General features: G+C 41.3%; 1 protein-coding gene across 3 annotated transcripts in view; it reads left to right on the plus strand.

Annotated features, from left to right (window-relative positions):
* The window catches only part of ccdc178 (coiled-coil domain containing 178), a 298,679-nt gene that overhangs the window by 197,834 nt on the left and 78,083 nt on the right, over positions 1–22,762 (plus strand). For all 3 annotated transcript variants that reach the window (XM_080194266.1, XM_080194267.1, XM_080194268.1), the window contains one exon: positions 16,684–16,833. In XM_080194266.1, the coding sequence (XP_080050392.1) occupies positions 16,684–16,833 (150 nt within the window). The remainder of the gene's footprint in view (positions 1–16,683; positions 16,834–22,762) is intronic.

The following is a 22,762-nucleotide window of genomic DNA, read 5'->3' on the forward strand; positions in this document are numbered from 1 at the left end:
TCAAACCCATTCCTCCCACACCAATCCCTGAGCCACCCATTCACTTCCTTAATCCTATCAACCCTACGCCCGTCTGCACTCGGTTCAGGCAGTAGCCCAGAGATAACTACCTTGTTGGTTCTACTTTTTAATTCCATTCCCAGCTTTTCATACTCCCTCCCCAGATCCTCAGTTCGCATTTTGCCTACGTCGTTGGCACCCACATGTACCACAACGACCGGATTCTCACCCTCCCACTCCAGGTTCCTCTGCAGCCCAGATGCGACATCCCGGACCCGAGCACCTGGCAGACAACACACCCTTCTGTGCACTTTGTCATTGTGATAAAGGACAGTGTCAATACCCTTCACCCCACTATCCCCAATCACTACTACGTTCCTTTTCACCTTCTCTTTGCCTATGTCCTGCTGCATCACTGTACCGTGTGCAGTTTGCTCACCGACCTCACCTCCCTCGTTCTCGTCCACACTGGAAGCAAGAACCTCAAACCTGTTATGCAGATTGAGAGGCTGAGGCCTCTGCTCCCCACCCCCCTTCCTCCTCTCCCCACCCTCCTTCCTCCTCTCCCCACCCCCCTCTTGTTCCTGACCCTTAGAGTTAGCTAGTCCGGGGGGGGTGGATGTCACTTGCACCCCATTGACAATGGCACCCTCTCTCCCCCTGATGAGCCTCAGTGTCTGTAGCTCAGAGGCCAGCTCATCTACCTTGAGCTGGAGCTCCTCCAGCAACCTGCACTTACTGCAGACATGGTCACTGGGAAGGACCCTGGGGTCCACCAGTTCCCACATCATACAGAAACCACACATCACATGCCCCTCCATTATTCACTGTAGTAGTATTGAAAATTTCCGCATGAACTTACCTGGCCCTTTTTCACTCCAGCCCTTTTGATCTTAAGCCCTAATAACTCACTCTGCTTCCCCCTCACTCTGCTGCCCGCTCCGACGCTGCCCGCTGTCTACACCAGGCCTCCTTTTAAACCTGGCGCTGATTTACAGCCTGCTGGCCCACAACTCCCTTCTAACCACTCCCTCAGAATTCTTAATACAATTGATATACAATTAATGCCTGGAGGCCCAAGATAACTGACCTGCTGCCATGTGCATCCCCTCCCCTTCCCCAGCCACCACTAACCCACATAAATGACAGATGAGATGAAGCCAGGGAACTGGCACACCAGCTGGCAAGACAAAATTTCACTGCCACTTGCCTCTGTTCCTGCTCCCAGCAGGGTCAAAAAATTCAGCCCATGCAGTTTCTTCTCCTTCAGACAGGCCCTCCATGTCCCAACATAGTGTGCGAGAGCCATTTCAACTCAGAGTATTTTAAAACTTATGAAGCCCTATTAAACAAGATTTTTATTCAGTTTGTATTCACCTTATAAACCTAAATTGGGTACCATTGCTGGATTAGCAAGCAGAGTGTGGGACAGCATCTGGACTAAATACTGCCCACTACTCTTTTACCAAGTGTGCTGCAGAGCAACCTTTTTGTTCTTCAGGAACTGGCAAAAGGATTTGGGCCAGCTTTGTATAGTTTAGAAACATAAACAAAAGGAATACTTTTTATAGTGTCCTTCATGACCACATGAAATCCCAGAGCATTTAAGGGCAATCATCATTGCAATGTTGGAAAATCAGCAGCTAATTAGGATATAGCAAGTTCCCACAAGCAAAAATGCAATAGTGAACCAGTTTTCATGATGTTGACTGAGGAATGAAAACTAGCCAGGACTCTGAAAATACTTCCCCTGATCTGAGAAATGGTTGAGGTCACTTAATATGGTTGACACAGCCTCAGCTTAACACTTTATCCAAAAGACAGTACCTCCAATAGCACAGCACTCCCTCAGTACTGAACTAAACGGAATTTTGTGCTTAAATCCTGAAGTTGGACTTGAATACAACTGTCTGACGCAGAGCTAAGATCGCCAATAAATGATCCACAGTCAACACCTATTTTTAATACCTGTTGGTCACCCTCCCATTCAAGTATTTACAAACACCAACATTTTTATCAGCCAAAGTTTTTGGCAAACTGGGGACAAGTGAGGCATTGTCGAGAACTTGTGAGGCCCAAATGAAACTACTCAACCAGAGCAACTTGCTCATTTCCAGAAATGAAAAAGGGTTTAGAGCCTGTTGAGGCCTCAGTATTTGTTCAACTTAACCATGCAAATAACAAACCCTGAATGAGCAACTTGTTGAATTCAGGTGAGCTCAATATCAAGTGAACAGAGGCTGCTGCGAAGTCTGTGAGGTTGCGTCATGCTATAGAGCCCAGATGATTTTTTTGAGGCTTGGAGGAAAATTTAAAGGCTTTTCTTAAACTTTAATGTCTACATTGCTCATAAAAAATAGTTGCCAATAGTTGGAAGAGCAGGTCAGTTCACTTCCATTTATCATTCTCACATTCCTTGGACCAGTAACTCCATCATCTCCACGGAGCTCCATTTCCCCTCCAAAATTGCTGAGCCCAAATGTATGCTATTATTCCATAAACTTCTAAATTTGAGACATTTGAAATGTGACTTAAAGCTAGATTGCAACCAAATCGATTGACTGTCCCATTCTGTAAGCATTTAAAATGCAAGGTCCACTGCACATGGAAAGAAAAATCAATAGATCGCACCTGCAGCTGGATGTGCCTAATAGTCACAAACAAATATGGAGCCACTGTTAATTTGTACTTCGGACACAACATAGTCATTTCTAGGCTATAGTAGTTATATGGCAAATTACTTCATGAAGAAGAACCCTGTCCACATTATTGTAGATGTGATATGATTGACTATTAGTTATGCATCATTTTATGATAGAGAAATTCCCACATGCCACAAAGCCTAAAGTAAGCTTTTCAGCTTTCAAGTATTAACTCACAGAAATTAAAAGCAATGCACTAATTACTCAGATTGAGCAAGCAGAGGCAAATTCAATCCAGGGCTTAGTTCCACAGTAATGTTTCTCTGATCTGTGACACCTGAAGAAAGTTTGAATGTGTCTAACCTCAAACAGCGGGCTGGACTTAGGCCTTTGAAATTGGACTCTGTAGCACTGGTCACCCTGGTGGTGCGGAAATCAGGTACAGTTAACCTCCTCTCTTAAGCTCTTCCAGATGAACACGTGTAAACACAACAAATTGATTAAATAAATTGGGAATGTGAATTAGGACCAATAATCCTGTAACTACAGGATTATTGTAAATACTGCTTCAGTAATGTCCTTTAGATAAGGAAATCTGCTGTCCTTGCCTGGCCTGGTCCATATGTGATTCTTCACTGCGCACTGAAATAGCTTAATGAGCTTAATGAACCATTCAATTGTATTTAAGTAGATGGCTTACCACCACCTTCTTGAAGGCAATTCGGAATGGGCAATAAATGCTAGCCTTCCCAGTGCCATCCACATTCGTGAATGAATTTAAGGAAAAACAACCAGGAGTAATGTGTGACATCCCTGAGTTTTACCAAGGAGGTCAACTGCAGGAGTTGGCACAGTTCAAAGGGAAGAATAGAAATGTCAGTGGTCATCAAGATCACAATCACCTTAAATTTCATGCCAGTGGACCCTTCCAGGACAGAGGGAAAAACCAGCAACATCTCTCAGTTTACAACCATCACTGCATCAGGGAAGTCACATAGGTCTTTTATTGAAAATGATTATGTTGTCTTCTCACTGACTTGACATAAATATGGATATGCTTGGCTAATGGGATTCCCAATGGAGTTGGATGTAAATGACTTCATGTGTGTTTCTCTGTAGGCCCTACCTGTTAAAAGATAGGTGTTCCATTACTGCAAGGGCAACCACTCTATTAACTATCAATTGGTGTACAACCATGGCCATAAGAGCCTCGAGGTCCGTGCCTGCTATCCTGTCAGCAGTGATAATACATTTAGTCTTTCAGCAGTTGGCTGTACCTGTCATCTTTACATCACCACAATGAACCAGAGACTAGCTAATGATTCACCTCTGACATCCATCCATGTGAGGACAGTGCATGTATAATGCAGCAACTAAGAACATCATGAAGCCAATGATTCACCTCTGACATCCATCCATGTGAGGACAGTGCATGTATAATGTAGCATCTAAGAACACCATAAAGCAATGCATTGGTGCTCCAAAGCAACAAGTCCATTGCCTGGGTGAAGAAATTTCTCCTTATCTCTGTCCTAAGATGTTTATCCTGTACCCTTAAATTACGACCATTGGTAGTGGACATCCCAACCATCAGGAACATCCTTCTTCCCTGTCTAGTCTTGAAGAATTTTATAGGTTTCTATGAGATCCACCCCTCATTCTCCTAAATTGCAATGAATAGAACCCTAACCGACTCATTCTCTCCTCATATATCAGTCCGCCATCCCAGGAATCAGTCTGGTAAACCTTCCCTGCACTCTCTCTATGGCAAGAACATCCTTCCTCAGATAAGGAAACCAAAACAATATTCCAGGTGTGGCTTCACTAAGGCCCTGTATAATTGCAGCAAGACATCCCTGCTCCTGAACTTCTCACTATGAAAGCCAACATATCATTTGCCTTTTTTACCACCTGCTGCACCTGCACACTTGCCTTCTGCAACTGGTATAAGAGGACACCCAAGTCTCATTGTATATTTTTTAAAATTTATAGCCATTTAGATAACAATTTGTCTCCCTGTTTTTACTACCAAAGTGGATAACATCATTTTTATCCACATTTTACTGTATCTGTCATGCATTTGCCTAATCACTCAGCTTGTCCAAATTACAATGAAGCATCTCTGCATCCTCCTCTCAGCTCACCCCTTCACCCAGCTTTGTGCCATCTGCGAATTTGGAGATATTAATGATTTAGTTCCCTCATCTAAATCATTAATATATAATGTGAACAGTTGGGAGCCTAGCAGAGATCCTTGCTGTACCCTACTAGTCACTAAATGCCATTCAGAAAATGACCCATTTATTCATATTTCCTGTCTGCCAACCAGTTTTCAATCCTTCTCAATGCACTACCCCAATCCCTTACAGTTAACTTTACACGTTAATCTCTGATGTGGGACTTTGTTGAAAGCTTTCTGAAAATCTAAATAAACCACTTCCACTGGCTCCCCCTTATCAACTCTACTAGTTGCATTGGAGGTGATGCAGCGAAAATTCACTAGATTGGTTCTTGAGATAAGAGGGTTATCTTCAGATGCGATGCTAAATAGATTGAATGTACGCTCTCTGGAGATTAGAAAGGTGAGAGGTGATCTCACTGAAACTTATAAGATTATAAGGGACTTTACCGGTTAGCCATTGAGAGGTTGTTTCTCCTGGCCGGGAAATCTCGATACGAAGTCTTACAAGACCAAGTTAGCTGCTCTGAAAGCTAGCGGCATTTGCTACCAAATAAACCTGTTGGACTTTAACCTAGTTTTGTGACACTTCTTACTGTGTTTACCCCAGTCCAATGCCGGCATCTCCCCATCATGGGAAATCTCGACACAGAGGACCCAGCCTGAGATTAAAGGGTTGATTATTTAGAACGGAAACAAGAAGAAATTTCTTCACTCAGAGGGTTGTGAATCTTTGAAATTGTTTACCCCAAAGGATTCTCTGTAATTAAGCATATTCAAGAACTGTGAATTTTTAGACCGGACGTTCTGGATGTTCGTGCTCCTGGGATTTTCTGGTTTTGCCGATTACTCACCACTGTTGCAAGTATCCCAGCAGCAGGGGGTGGAGTCATTGGGAATTTCCATTGACAGTGGTGGGACCAGAAGATCCTGCCACTAGCAAATAACACACTGCCTCCTGTCATGATAAAGATGCTGTATGGAGGCAGAGAATCCTGCCCACGATCTCTCAGGAAATCAAGGGATGCAGGGAGCAGGCAGGAAAGTAGACCGAGGTATAAGATCATATTGAATGGTGCAGCAGTTTTGAGAGGCCAAGGTGTCTACTCCTGCTCCAATTTCTAATGTTCTTAGGTTCTTATATATAGCCACTGTTTTGTTGCTTATAAATGACATGCCCACAATGTTTTGTGGCCCCTATTATTTCTTATATCCATATGTACTGATGCTACCTATGTTCTTCTGAGCTAATATCCTCCCTCACTACAGTCCTTATATCCACTTTTATTATCATGACTGCATATCCTCCTTTTCCATTTTTTTCTGTGCAATTAGGCAAAGAAAATTTGTTATTTTTTTTCTCCAAAAGTACATTATATACTCAAGTACATAATATAATTTGATAGATGAGCAGGATGTTGTTGAAGTCAAGGTAGGCCTTGAAGTGCAAGAACTACCAATAAATCCTGATTCACATCTTATAGCTTCATCATCTAACAGCTGACCAATGTACAGCCTAGCCAGCAATCAGGAAGAAACATTGTTGCAGGAAGTCTAGGCAAATGTGAGGTTAACAATTGGAAAAGTGGTAATCAAACTCCAGTCAGCAATTGGGAACTGGTGGGAGAGGCCTGTGATCAAAAGGGGTGGGGAGGCTGGAGATTGCAGCTAGAGTAGGTTGAAGGCTTCCTTAAGACCCAAGGGGACTCATACTCTTCCTGACTTACAAAAGTTGATGAGAAAACACAACTTGGAAAGTTAGTACTCCCATGTTTGTTTAATCACCAGGTTTCTCAACTCCTGGAAATACCATGCAACATGAGTTAATTTCAAATGGGGCTCCCAATTATCTGTGAGAATTTGATTTAAGTATGCTATATACATGACTCCATACCTACAAAAATACAATGGGTACAAGCTTGGACTGTGTTTCAATTTTCAGTCTTCTCCATCTATCCCATCTTAATATGGCAGTCACGACTTAAAGAACTGAGATCACAAACAAGAAGTTATAAACCATATGCTGTACAGTTGTAGAAACCTGAATTAACCTTGGCTCACAACTGGTCTTGGACCTGAGTTTTGTGTAGTTCAGCTGACAATCTAAACAGGGGTGAATTAGAGCATGCATTAATCATTTATATGGCTTTCAATCCTTGCCACATGCTACATTGCATGGGAGGCAATTTTCCCATCTTCTCTGTCATGGGAATTGTAGTGGGCGGCGGGGGTGGGGTGGGACGGTGGTGGGGGGCAGAACACCACCCATTATAAAAGGTCCATTGACCTCAGGCTGTATTTTCCAGTTTTGGGCCAAATGTGGCCCTACAGGTGGGTTCTAACTGCAGCCTTAATTATTCACCTGCTCTGCACACCCTCATTGATTCAAGATGCTTTAGATTGTACAATTTGTATTGCACATGTCTATGAATAAAATACAATTGAATGATACATTTTAATTGATGGTATTAATCTTTGATTTCTGGATATGACATAATCAGGGCTTTTGTTTATAGATTTTCATTATAATTAGCTGTAAATGTAGATTTTTATTTTTAATTGGCACATCAAACATTTAAGTTTGCAAGATTTGCAAGATTTGTTGTGAAGATTACTTAAGCCATTGGGAATGTGTTTGCAAAGGCCAAAAGATCAGGATTTCCTAAATTAATTGACTTCTCACCATACTTTACTGTACTTTAAATTCCTGTTTGGTTATTTGTTTGGTGGTGTATTTTCTTGCATAGATTGTGCAAGAGCTTCATTAGAAGTGCAAATCAGGTTCTAAATACTGGTTAATGAAGAAATCTATGAATTTTCTGATTTCATGCATGTAATGCACTAATCCCATCAGCTGAAGCAGACTGGCCATGTTTTCACACAACAAGGACAGATCTATTAAAAGTCAAACAGAACTTAGCAACAACAATGTATTGCTAAGATTGGAGTATTGAGTATAATGTGTGTGTGTGCATGTATGATTTATTTTTATTTGCAACTTTAAACGTCCCTGATGTCACATATCATTCTGCATGGTGGGGAAGTGTATTGAAAGCATTCTTATGTCAAGTATTGATTTTTATCCATTGGCTGCAAACAGGAATTGGACTTTTTAAAAAAGGAGATTATTTTTAAACAGAGTCACATGATTTCAACCTACATCAAGATGCACGTGAGACTAATTCACATCACTAATGTTCCACATTCCAACCCTATGAAGCGGAGTCAGAAAGTCTGCAAAATCCATCACAGACAATGACACTCAGCTGCGGTTTGTGAATGCTCTTCCTTCCTTTCCAATCAACAAGATAACTATGGAAGCCACCCATCATATTCAACAGCTGAAGATAGACCATTCAAAGGTTAATTGGTTGCACAGGAAAGCCTTGATTTTTAAGACAGCTCTCCAGGTAACCTAATCAAGTCATAATTTGTATCTATAATCAAGTTTCAGTTATTGGCAGGTTCGTCTGACCCGACTGCCTGCCCCTCTACAATGGCTATATTTGCGGCTCGGTGTCCCTGGAAAGGGAGCATGCGGTGTCCAAGGGCACCGTCGAGGCCTTCCATGCTCATTGGGCATAGCAGGGAATGGGGTGTATTATTGATTCCTTTAATCACATTCTCATTTAATGTTTTAAGTTTCCTTTCTGCTTTGTTTTTTGTTTTAAGAACATAAAAAGTACATAAGAACTAGGAGCAGGAGTAGGCCATCTGGCCCCTCTAGCCTGCTCCGACATTCAGTGGCTGATCTTTTCATGGACTCAGCTCACTTACTCACCCGCTCACCATAACCCTTATTTCCTTTACTGTTCAAAAATTTATCTCTCCTTGCCTTAAAAACATTCAATGGGGTACCCTCAACTGCTTCACTGGGCAGGGAATTCCACAGATTCACAACTCTTTGTGTGAAGGTGTTCCTCCTCAACTCAGTCCTAAATCTCCTCGCCCTTATTTTGAGACTATGCCCCCTAGTTCCAGTTTCACCCGCCAGTGGAAACAACTTCCCTGCTTTATCTTATCTATTACCTTCATAATCTATGCTTCTAAAAGATCTCCCCTCATTCTTCTGAATTCCAATGAGTATAGCCTCAGTCTCCTCAGAATCCCCTCATAAACCAACCATCTCAACTCTGGAATCAACCCAGTGAATCTCTACAACCCTTCCAGTGCCGGTATATCCTTTCTGAAATAAGGGGACCAAAACTGTACACAGTACTCCAAGTGTGGCCTCACCAGCATTTCATACAGCTGCAACATAACCTCACTGTTTTTAAACTCCATCCCTCTAGCAATAAAGGACAAAATTCCATTTGCCTTCTTAATTATCTGCTGCAGTGCAAACCAACTCCTTGAGATTCCTGCACAAGGACACCCAGGTCCCTCTGTGCAGCAGCACGCTGCAATTTTTTACTATTTAAATAATAGTCCATTTTGCTGTTCCTACCAAAATGGGTGACCTCACATTTACCAACATTGTACTCCATCTGCAGACCCCCCGCCCACTCACTTAGATTATCCATATCCATTTTCAGATATAGATAGCGTCCTCCGCACACTTTGCTCTGCCACCCAACTTGCTGTCATACTATACTTGGTCCCCAACTCCAAATCATCTCTGTAAATTGTAAACAATTGTGGTCCCAACACTGATCCCTGAGACTCACCACTAGTCACTGAAAAACACCCATTGACTCCCACTCTTTGCTTTCTATTAGTTAACCAATCCTCTATCCATGCTAATACATTACCCGTGCCACCATGCACCTTTAGCCTATGTAGCAGTCTTTGTTGCGGCACCTTGTCAAATGCCTTCTGGAAATCCAGATACACCACATCTACAGGTTCCCCCTTGCCCACTGCACATGTAATGTACTCCACATGAGGACGAGACACTCTAGCGCCCAGCGTTACCATCAAGAAATGTTTCTGAAACCGGAAGCACTGAAGTACTTGATCTATCTGTTATAGACACAACTGGTGGCTTTGTGGAAGAAAGTAGTGATGAACTGCCTGTGCCAGAAGAGGTACCTGTTATTGCAATTCCCGTTAATGTTGATCCTGTGGAAGCTTCTCAAACTGCAGAATTACTTCACTCTACAAGAAACTCAAAGGCTTCATTTACAATTGTCAGACTTACGTATATAATGTACAATTAAAATTTAGACGAGTTAAATGGGGAAAGATGTGGTGATTGTCCCTTTAACAGCAACCAAGTAAGGGTCACATGATCTGAACAACTGATCCAGACCTAGAGTGGGGAATCTCTCCGGGGGAGGAGTTATTCTGAGTAGTAGTGTGCTTTTTACTGGCTATCTGCATACGACTCAAGAGATAAGTCTTGTAAATAAAGTTATTTTGTTCGACTCCAAGAGTGCATCTTTATATTAATACATTTACCCATATACTCTTGGGACCATAGGAAATTAAGATTCATTTAAAAATATAAATGAAAATATGTAGAATAAAAAGATAGAAGACACATGGAAAACAAGCACCTCTTGTTTGAGAAATACAGAATTGCAAAGACATTTGACAGTTGTGACATATTGCTGTTGCTGCTCAGTGGGAAAAGCGATTAACATGTGGACTATGCTAACCTATGCATCAGTCATCTGTATGACACATTTGTGGGCAACATATTGACTGTTACTGAAAATGATCCCTCGGCGGACCGAGGAGACAGAAGCAAAAAAAGTTGAGATTGCAAGACCTTTGTTGCAAGTGACACTGAAATTTCTTTGGTGCAGATATGCTGCTGGTGTCCTTGTAGCTGATGGCACAAATGTTCAAATAACTGTATTTCCCCAAAGTCTATAGTCAGTCCCTCTATAATTTTCAGGCAGGTGTACTAGGTTCTGCAGTTTGACTGGTGGCATACTGGTAGATGCAAACAATCTGATTCTGGTTGCTGCTAATGTCCCAGTGCCACTTTACTCATCCAATACTGTATTTGTGGCTATTTAATTTTGGATATCCTTCAAATACTTTGTCATTTACTGATGTTCTATGAAAGTGAATCTTTTCCATCTTTTCCATGTTCTGTTTTCTTACTTCATCTTGTTCTGCTGGAGTAAATGTATCACTTGCAGTAAAGTTTCCATAAATTATTTCAAATATTTTAAATACACATAAACTTTTTGTCATGCCGACTAGTGAGTCCAAATATGCAGTCAGCATGAATTGGAAAATTATTGGCATCCTGCTGTTTAGGAACGTTGTAAAATTTACCTTCACACTGTTAAGAGAAAAAATTTTCAGTTTTTTGGTTGATAAAATGCTAGTATAAATCAGTAACAAAAACATTATTATTAAAACTGTGTAAAACTGAAAAAAAAGGTTAACAAGCTTTTAACTCCTTGAAAGCTCTACTACCAAGAGCTTGGCATTAGGCCTGGTCCAACTTGGCAAAAGACGCCAGTAGAAACTAGTGTTGAGGTTCATTTAAATGCAACAATACTACTTTAGACCATTTTAGAAGGCCTGCTGGAGAATTGCACTTCGTGCTTAACTGGTGCCGATCCATTTATGGATGTGGAAAATAATGTAACGGGCATTAATGGTGCTGAAGGATGTGCAAATGACATATTGCTGAAGGTGTTTTTGGTCTGTTCGTTTGGTACATATGGACAACAATATTCTATCAAGGAGTGTATGGCTATATGTGTCTTGGAAGAATGCATAACACATGAATCTTCAAGGTAGCAGCCACTTTTTCATTTTTAGTGTATTTCTGGTCTGGCCTTGTTTCCAAATTGTCTTCTCCAGCTTTGTCCATGTATAAGCTTCTTTCTGTAGACAAGATGTAAGCCATAAGGCACATCTTGGTAATCTTGAAGACCTCAGTTGTAAGGTGGTCCCTGATATTTTTGAAGTGCTACTTCAAGGTTCTAATAACATACCCAGTAATGAACCTAGTGATAGCTTGGCCATGTTCTAACTATGCAATATTTCTGACACATTTGTGTCATTGTTCAGTGCTGTAGGATGGAAATATATTGCTGCTGAAGGCTGGTGGCAAAAATGATGAAGTTCTAGGTTCCAAATTAATTACCTCTTAATACACTTGTGGACAACAAACCAGCAAATGTTCTAAATAAGCCCAGTGCTGGTTCAGAAAGTGTCAGAAGCACAAAACCTGAAAGTAATGGTGATCTCAGTTGATTGCAGACATTAGCTGGAAGTGTTTCTGCAGCAGATAGCATAGCTATCTAGCTTTCTAAGGATTTGTTTGCCAATAATTCAAGACAAACAATACTCCAAACAATTGTGGGTATTAGCCCAGCTATGTCTCTTGGTTCTCATTTGACTTCCCAGAGAACCTCCAACTATCCCAACTCCTATTCATTCCCTGTTGTCTGGGTATTGGATATGACAACATAGTGTTCATTGTGCACTGCCCACAGATCAACTTTTTCCAATAAACACTACTTCTGCAAGCCTTCCAAGAGACATCAATCACAAAAAATTGTGGTTGATTCCTTAATTAGAGAAAACTACAAAAAAATTGCCAGCAATGTGATAGTCAAAGTCTTATAATTCTGGGGGAAAGGGGACAGAAAATGTTACAGAGGTAGCAACAAAGTCATGATGGAATTTAAACACAAGGATTAAAAAAAACGGAGGCATTGGAAGTCCAAGAGCCAATGTAGACCAACAGGGTCAGGAGTGCTGTGTGAACGGGAATAAAGTACCAAATGAAGAAATAGATTAAGAATGCAATTTCACTTAGAATCTTTACAACCATCAGTCCAAAGTAACTTTCTTTCCATTAGTATAGATTATTTCTGATATCAGAGATTAAAAGCAAATACCGAATGGCCCCATCAAATTGCCCCTGATTTTTTTAATGAGTCTTTAGGTTGATGACAAATATATTATACTGTAGGTGAATCCAACCAAACAAATAAAACATTATTAAAAAAAGAGACATTGAAGCTTTTTACCTTGCGCTCATCAGGATATCTATGCAAGATAAACCTCTAATAAATTGTTGTTCCCTTTACTGTTGTTTTATCTTGGGTAGTTGTCCTGATCAGTAGATGATCAAAAGTTTCAATAGTATAGGAGCGATTTTGAGCCTGCACTCTCCGTCTGTGGCTATAATGGCATGTGTTCAAAATCCAGAGAGTGCAATTTCTATGGGCATGTTTCTGAGTTCCGATCTTGCTAGCCTTTCATCGGTGGAGTGGTGTGAAACACTCTGTGAGACCTCAGAAAGCTTATTTTACAAACATATCATAAGCAACTCTCTCCAGGACTCCCCTCCCACTGGACATTCAGCAGGTGCCGATCTGCTGTCACGCCAGCGCCATTTACAACAGATTCACCTAGAAATTGAAGAATTCATAACGGGGAATAAAGAAATGGCTGAGGTATTAATTTTGTACTTTGCTTCAGTCTTCGTAAAGGAAGACATGAATAATATACACAAATAATATAGAAGTGCTGAGAGAAATATGTCTTAAGAGGAGCTGAAGGAAATCAGCATTCATAGAGAAATGGTTGGGGAAATTGATAGGATTGAAGGTGGATGAATCTCCAGGCCCTAATAATTTTCGTCCCACAGTGCTTAAGGAAGTAGCTCTGGAAATAGTAGATCCATTGGTGATTATTTTCCAAAATTTTTTGGACTTTGAAATAGTTCTGACAGATTTGAGGGTAGCTAATGTAAGCCAGCTATTCAAAAAGGGAGGTAGAGAGAAAACAGGGAAGTGTAGACCAGTGAGTCTAGCGTCAGTACTGGGGAAGTTGCTAGAGTATTATAAATGATTTCATAACTTGGTATTTGGAAGGCAGTGGTATAATCAGACAAAGTCAGCATGGATTTACAAAAGGGAAATCATGCTTGACTAATCCAATGGAATTCTTTGAGGATGTAACTAGTAGAGTTGACCGAGGAGAACCAGTGGATGTGGTTTATTTAGACTTTCAGAAGGTTTTCAGCAAGGTCTTACATAACAGACCACAGTATAAAGTTAAAGCACATGGGATTGCAGGTAATGTCTTGAGATGGATAGAAAGCTGGCTAGCAGATAGGAAGCAAAGAGTTGGCATAAATGGGTTTCTTTTTGATTGACAATCAATGACTAGTGGAGTTCCGCAGGGATCTGTGCTAGGACTGCAACTGTTCACATTACATATTAATGATTGGAAGAGAGAACTAAATGTATTATCTTCAAATTTGTAGATGATACAAAGTTGGCTGTGAGGTGAGATGTGAGGAGAATGCAGAGATGCATCAGCATGACTTGGACAGACTGAGTGTGTGGGCATGTGCATGGCAGATGCAGTATAATGTGGATAAATGTGAGGTTATCCACGTGAATGGGTGTACATTGAGAGAGGTGAATACTCAATGAGACCTTGGAGTCGTTGTGTATCAATCACTGAAAGTAAGTGCATAGGTACAGCAGGCAGTAAGGAAGGCAAATGATATGTTGGCCTTCATAGTGAGAGGATTTGAGTATATGGGCAGGGATGTTTCAGCCATGATCTTATTGAATGGCAGGGCAGGCTCGAGGGGCTAGATGGCCTACTCCTGCTCCCATTTCTTATGTTCTTATGTTTTGCTGAAATTATACAGAGTGTGATGAGACCACACCAAGAGTATTATGTGCAGTTTTGGTGTCCTTATCTGAGGAAGGATGTCCTTGCTATGGAGGGATTACAGCAAATTACAGCTGATTCCAGAAATGGCAGGTCTGTTATATGAGGAGAGACTAAGTCAATTAGGATTATATTCACTGGAGTTCAGAAGATTGAGAGGGATCTCATTGAAACTTATAAAATTCTAACAGGGTTAGACAGAGAAGATTCAGAAAGAATGTTCACAATGGTGGGGGAGTCCAGAACTTGGGGTCATCTTTGAGGATAAGGGGTAAACCTTCTAAAACTGAGGTGAGGAGAAATTTCTTCACCCAGAGGGTGGTGAATATGTGGAATTCACTACCACAGAATGAAGCCAAAATGTTGTCTGATTTTAAGAAGAAATTAGATAAAGCTCTTGGGGCTAAAGGGATCAATGGATATTGGGGGGGAGGAAGTGGGGATTGAATTCGATGATCAGCCATGATCAAAATGAAAGAAACTAGAAGCAGGAGTAGGCCACTCGGCCCTTCAAGCCTGCACCACCATTCATTTTGATCATCGCTGATCATCGAATTCAATCCCCACTTCCTCCCCCCCCAATATCCATTGATCCCTTTAGCCCCAAGAGCTTTATCTAATTTCTTCTTAAAAACATGGAAACACAGAAACTAGAAGCAGGAGTAGGCCATTCGGCCCTTCAAGCCTGCACCACCAGTGTTTCCATGTGAATTTGTCATGGGGTCTCCCAGGAGTTACAAAGGTTAGTAAAGCCCCCAGAGGAGAGGGACATGGTCAGGAAGTGGCCTGGCAATGCTCTGTCACTGTCCCTTGATACAGGTTGGCACTGTCACATTGGCACTATTCTTCTGCCAACATTTCAGTGTCAACCTGTTCCAGGGGGTTGGCCCTTTTTGGAGCATTATGGGGGAGGGGGGAATTCAGATTTTGTTATGTGCTGGGAGGAGATGGAGTTCCCAGGGGTTCCCAGCAATGGCTGCTGTGGGCGGGGGTGGGTGGAGTAGAAGCTGATTTTTGGGAGAGAGGGGTGGTGGCAGGGGGAGAAGGTGCCGATGATTGTGGGGAAAGGGTGGATTGGATTGGAGAAGATGTTGGTGGAGGGAAGGAGGTGCCAACTCTGATTGGGGATGGAAAAAGCAACCCTGAGACTCTGTGGTGAGCTGGGCCGGGGATGGGGGGAGGGGTGGCTGTGGGGAGGTTGGGTGTTTAAGCCATTTTTTGGTACTTTGTTGTATTTGAATATTGCTTAAAAAAGAGATTGGCCCGGGGGGGGCGGTGTGGAATCTTACCAAAAATGTCAGAGTGTTGTGCTTCGTGAGAAAACCAACGTCTTTCCCTCCAGAGAATCTCTAATGCACTTCAACAAAAATCAAGGTGGTGTAATTCATGTGTCATACAGGGGGGCAAAGCCTAAACATGCTGGCAAAACCTGGCTGCTCAGAGTTTGGGGCAGGGCCATCTTTAAAGGACATCCTAATGAGAACTGCCTCTCATCCCATCAAGGAGGCCTACCCACTCCTGATTGGAGCTAACATTCACCCAACTCCTGTTCCATGATCATTGGACTCTTCACTCCCCCAGTGATCATTGGCCCTTCTTTCCCCCCACCCCCAAAATAACCATGACGAACATTCCCTGAACATATTGACCATTCCTGGCCCACAACCACATCTGCATGAATCATTTCCCCTTCCCACATCCCTTCTCATGAGCTCCTACTGGGGTTTGCTCGTTGGCACAGGTTGGCACTGCAAGGTTGACACTATCAGGGTGACAGTGTGCCAATCTGTGCCAAGTGGCAGAGCTGGAGGTATTGCCAGGGTACTGCCTGTCCATTTCCCCCAGACAGATTTCTGAATCATTTGGAACATTGGACACCCCCCAGGGACCATACTTACCTTTGCACCCCTGAGGAGACCCCACATCTGTGTGAACCTGTTGCAAACCGTGCTGACTAGAACGTCACATCAGTGCAGTTTGAAGATATGGCGAAGGGTCACGATAAGGTGGGGCGAGTTAATAATAAAGAAATGAATGGAAATCCATTGAAATCAGGTTCATGCCCAATATGAGCATGAACCTGATGACATTGCTGGCGATGGGCAGGAAAGATATTAAGTCACGTTCTTGAGCCCCTTTTGGTAACCTTGCAGATGGCAAACATGGGCTCAAGATACTACCCATTGTTTCAGGTATTGAATTAAAGTTTTTTTTGCAAACAGTAGCATTAATTCCTGTTAATTGTCTTTCTAGGTGAAACTTGCCTTAGCGCTTAAAGAAAATACAGATCAAGCTGAAGAATATCAGCAATTGCATCAACATTACAAAAGCATAAAGGATAAACTTGCAGATGTCTATGATGACAGACAGAGGACAGAACTAAGAATTAAAGATTATTTACAGGTAACTTGAACATGTGATGAAAATAAATTACAAAACATACAAAGTCCTTATTCTGTGGGGTACAGAAAGGGAGTTTATCACCTGTTGCGTTCTTACGCAGTTGAAAAAGAAGAATATGAATATAGCTGAATATTATGTTCCAATGTGAGGGACTGGATTCAGATTGGAAGCCTTCTGACTTGCTTGTCTGCTGCTGATACATACTTCATAAAGTGAAAATTGATCTGATTGAGGTCGGAGAGTGTGTTTGAGGCTTACAGGCAGTGAGCATCCGACCCAATCATTGTTGGAATGGTGGGATGTCCAGCCTCCAAAGCCATTGGCCATGACCCAGTCATGGCCAGTAATCTATAGGGCCTCTGTCACAGGGCAGTGTCAGGAGACCCAGCAAATTTTGGAACTTGACAGATTTCTGAATCATTTGGAACATTGGACATTTGCAGGCCTTAAAGGTAAAAGTGTGCATTTGTGTGACATTTGATGTGACAAAAGTTTGCCAATGAGCAGACGTAGCATTCTTTTTGAATATAAACAAGTTTTCCACATCTCTGCCCTGAGGGGTTGTTTCGTTGTTCCATGCTCTTCTCTAGAGATATCAGAATGATTGGAGTGAGGGGAGAGGCAGGGAGAAGGACCAAACCAACCCCTCAATTTAAAGACAAGTCCTTGAGAGCCCACCACGGCCACCATGGCCAGGGTGAATATGTGTAATTTTGTGCCAGTAAGCTACAGGGAACCATTGCGAATGCAGGGGGCATGCCGGGTTGGCTGGAGCTCCAAGTGGGTTTAATGCAGCTTGTGGGTAGGAAGAGAGGGGCGATTCTATCTTAAGGAGGCTGCCCCAGATCCACAAAGAGCAAACCCTGAAACAGAACCACTTTTTCCTTTCCATCTTTGAAGATTTTTTTAAAAAATGGGCTGTCCACTGCCACCTGACTGCCCCACACAACCATTTTATGGTATGTCTAATATATTTATCAGGGTTATTGGCTTGGTAACAAGCCTAATTGACCCTTGCTTTTCTATTTACATATGCCAGTCAGGCTGCTGTTTTGGCTGCTTGCCAAACCTCTGCATTTGGAGGTGAGTTTGTGAATGATGGTGGGATTGGCTCCTGCCTTATTTTACATGCCCCTCCACCTTCTGACAAGAAATATGTCTGGTAGGGGCATATAAAATGCGGCCTTATGCCACTAAAACAGATGGTTCTTCTCTCCTGGGGTTGAGCAGTTGCAAAGAGCTGCAACTGATCTCAGTAAACCATGAGATGAAAGAGCTGATACTGAGGCTTGAAGATACTGAAAAGTACCCTCTGATCGTTGGTGACAAATGTACCTAGAGTGTTTTGATGAGAGGTTTGGATGCTTTGAGGATCTTGAATGTCACTTCACTGTTGATCACTATTGATCCAGCATTGAAACCAATGATTTATCCCTCACCTAAATTACCAACAGATCTCAAAAGAAAGCTTGAAAGAGAAATCAAAGAGATGGCAAGATATGAATGAAAAGAAAATGATTGCCAGAGTAACAGAATGTGCAGATTGGGTAAATTTCATTGTGGTAAGAGAGGAGCCAAATGGAGGAGTGGGAATCTACCTGGATCTCAAAGATCATAATTAAGGAATAACCACACTATTCCAACACTAGAAGTGATCATGCCATCTCAGGCACGTGTAAAATCTTTCAGCAAACTTGACGCCAGAAAGAAACCTGTCACTGTGCAGGTCTGGGAGCAACTCTGGTACAAGAGGGAAAACCAATAGCATTCACATCCAAAGTTCAAACATCATCTGAGATCATATATTACAACATAGAAAGGCAGCTTTTGGCAGATGAGTATGGATGTGAGAACTTCGGTATATATCTCTATGGGAGAAAGTTCATGTGGAGAGTGATCATTGTCCATTAAAGTAGATCTATGAAAAATGTGTGCAGATGTCCAGCAAGACTGCAGAGATTACTCTTGAGGATTCAGAGTTACAATTCCACTCTGAAATACAAGTCAGGAAGAGAGGTGTTGATAGCAGGTCCTATCTCAGAAGAACATGAGGTCTGATCTGGTATAAAGGTCCATCATCTAGTGGACCTAACATATCAAAATGGAGTCAAATTAGAGATGAGACCAGCAAAGATGAAGAGTTACAGATGATTTGTCAGCAACTAATCCAGAATGGCCTGAATAGTACAGTAAACACAGCCAGCAACAGGGCAGTATTGGTCCATCAGAGATGACATCCCATGAGAATATAGTGTGCTACTAGCTGGATCCACAATAACCATACCCAAAATGATGCAATATGAACTTCTCCATAGACACATAAAGACACACAAAGGCCCCATGGGAACAGAAAAGTGAAAGTTCAGAGCCAGATCATCTATGTACTGGATAGCATTTACAAAGCACAGTATTTAATTACATTTACCAGATGTACAGAAAGCACAACAGGAAGAGGAGCTGATAGCTACTGAAATACCATCCAGATATCGGCATACTGTGGGAGTCAACTTATTCACATCAAATCAGGAAGGATATATCACAGATGCAGATTACTACTCAAAGTTCTCTTTTTTCCAACAGCTGAAAGGTTTAAGAGTTACGGCAATCATCTCAACATTATGAGTTCTGTTCATTATCAATGCACCCTTGAAAGAATAATGTAACAAAATCTAAGGAATTTGGTGAACAGTGTGAGTTCAACATCGTTACGTCATCACCACATTCCCAAAAGAGCCATTTCCTATATACAGTGAATATGTGCCATGTCTAATATCGTTGGAGATTTCCCTGTGACCAAACTAGTCAATCTTCCCAGTGGAGCAGCAAATAAAACAAATAATTGCTCCAAATTTAAAATGTTTCCTGGGATAATAATCCTATTCTAGACCCTGATGTTGATGCATGAATGGAAATGTTATTACCTTTGCAAGTGATAAGAGAGTCCATGTGGGTTAAACCTCAGGGTCAAATATCAAAAACAGGTTGTTTTCAAAGTTCAAGTAAAACATTCAGTACGGCCATCCACCATTAGTAATGTCAACCTTATGTTAGATTTTATATAGCTTTGTGTAAATGATCCAAAATTAAAATATACCAGGCATTGAATCTGTTCATACATCCATGATGTTATCCCAAATACTGGCATGATTGAGAACTAACAAAACTCATCACACACCCAAGTAGTGGGGGCTTTGAAGCTCTTGGACTTAATATTTTTCTCTCTCTCTGGCTTCACCTTTCCTCCCTTCTCTTTCTGGTGCTCTTTGCTGGTGTTATTTCAGCAAATAAAACAATAGCACAGACAGTAATATGAAATCTGTTTTCTTTGTAAAGTAACCCATTCTGACTGCCAGTAATGTATATTGGGTCCAGATTCTGTTTTCTTAATGAGTTGACACTGACAGCAGGATATTCTTCAGATGTAGTAATCAGAATGTTTTAAAAATTCATAGCAACTCAAAACAACATTTTTAGGATTTAATTGTTTTGCTTAGATAGTATTCAGTATTTTAATGAGAGAGATAAAGATCGGTTAATGTCAGCAGACCGATGGATTGAAATGTTATACTTCACACATTATATTGCCACTTGCAGATCTAATGGGTTTTGTATCTTTTGAGCAGAATAATATGTCAGATTTTTTAAATAGCAAATGTTTAAGTAGTGAATCTTATATTTTATTTTCTAACTATTGGGATTACAAAACTGCAGGGCCAAGAAAATGTACCTCTGGCCTCAGCCGCTACATTCATTGACAGCAAATGTCTGAATGCACTGAACCAGGGAAACATAAAAATCAAAACCAAAAAATTCTGATCCTATTACATTTACATTTATTACATTAAATTGTTTTGCTTTGCTAATATTGCTTTTTGTCACTTTCAAAATCAAATGTGCCTTTCTTTATTATAAGCAAAAAGCAATCATATTACTTTAAAATACATAAGCTGCCTTGTATTGCATACTAATTTGAATAATCAGCTTTTGTCACCAGCTACATTGCTTGAAAAGCATATGAGAAATTTGACAAAATGCATTTTGGATGAATTTCACAGAGTAAATGTTTGTACTAAAATACACATCGGTGAACACTGCATTGACAGAAGAGCTGGTGGATGTGGCAGTAGTAATCGAAGGTGCTAAGCCAGCTGTCTCGCTCGGTTTGTTTGCTCACTGCTTTGGGCATTTTGCCAACCTCATTGGAAATAACTGCATTAGTCAAGTGTATCAGAATTATTACAACACAGCGTCCATCTCATTTATTGCTGTTTGTGCATTTTCTAAATCTTCACATCACAATGAAAGAATTTTTCAACTTGCTGACCTTTGTAGCTTCACTAGGCCCAGAAGTTCACTTTTTATCCTGGCAGATGTTGACAGAGTAACAATATCTGCCAGCGACTTTATGAAATCACTACCTTCCCAGTATGACATGCAGTGAAAACAGAATTCCTGAATGCATCATGACTCATGATGCATGTTTCTAGCCTGTGGGTGGCATGTCTGTGGATAGAAACTCGCTCCTATTATAATCTATAATCTACTAGAAGAGCAAAATAAATACATAAAAATTATGAAGTCTTAGTTTAATTCGCTAGTTTACTTTTTCACATTTAATTACAAAAAATAAGATATATTTCTATCTATTTTAGTAAGTTGCTCCACATAAATGTCGGACATTTATAGCAAATATCAAACACTGCAACATGCAAAATATCTGATCATATTTTGTATTGTTTATCAAGCAAACTATGTTACTTTGCTACCATAACACAATTTGAAAAAAAAGTCTAACTGCTTTTTTTAATAACAAATAAAGCATTTGCTTTAAGAACATAAGAAATAGGAGCAGGAGTAGGCCATCTAGTCCCTCGAGCCTGCCCCGCCACTCAGTAAGATCATGGCTGATCTGAAGTGGATCAGTTCCACTTACCTGCCTGCTCCCCATAACCCTTAATTCCCTTATCGATCAGAAATCTATCTACCCGTGACTTAAACATATTCAACAAGGTAGCCTCCACCACTTCAATGGGCAGAGAATTCCAGAGATTCACTACCCCCTGAGAGAAGAAGTTCTTCTTCAACTCTGTTCTAAACTAACGCTCCCCCACCCCCTTATTTTGACGCTGTGCCCTCTAGTTCTGGTTTCCTTTCTAAGTGGAAACTCTACCCTACCCTACCTCTACCCTAGCTAGCCCCTTCATTATCTGATATGTCTCTATAAGATCACCCCTCAGCCTTCTAAAATCCAATGAGTACAGGCCCAATCTACTCAATCTCTCCCCATTAGCTAACCCCCTCATCTCTGGTATCAACCTGGTGAACCTTTTCTGTACTCCCTCCAAGGCCAATATATCCTTTCGCAAATAAGGGGACCAAAATTGCACACAGTACTCTAGTTGCAGCCTCACCAGTGCCTTGTACAGTTGCAGCAAGACCGCGCTGCTTTAAATTTTATCCCCCTCGTGATAAAGGCCAACAGTCCATTCGCCTTCTTGATCACCTGCTGCACCTGCAGACTGAGTTTTTGCAATTCATGCACAAGGACCCCCAGGTCCTTCTGCACAGTAGCATGTTGTAATTTTTCACCATTTAAATAATATTCCATTTTACTATTATTTCTTCCAAAGTGGATAACCTCACATTTGCCAACGTTACACTTCCATCTGCCAGATCCTCACTCTGCCTATCCAAATCTGTCTGTAGACTTTCTGCGTCCTCCATGCAATTCGCTTTCCCACTCATCTCCGTGTCATCAACAAACTTTGTCACCCTACATTCAGTCCCCTCCTCCAGATTGTCTATGTATTTGGTAAACAGTTGAGGCCCCAGCTCCGATCCCTGCGGCATGCCACTAGTCACCAACTGCCAACCAGAAAAGCACACATTTATTCCAACTCTCTGCTTCCTGTTAGATAGTCAATCCACG

The sequence above is a fragment of the Carcharhinus amblyrhynchos genome, chromosome 8, assembly GCF_965287045.1.
Source record: "Carcharhinus amblyrhynchos chromosome 8, sCarAmb.v2.hapA, whole genome shotgun sequence".
NCBI lineage: Eukaryota > Metazoa > Chordata > Chondrichthyes > Carcharhiniformes > Carcharhinidae > Carcharhinus > Carcharhinus amblyrhynchos.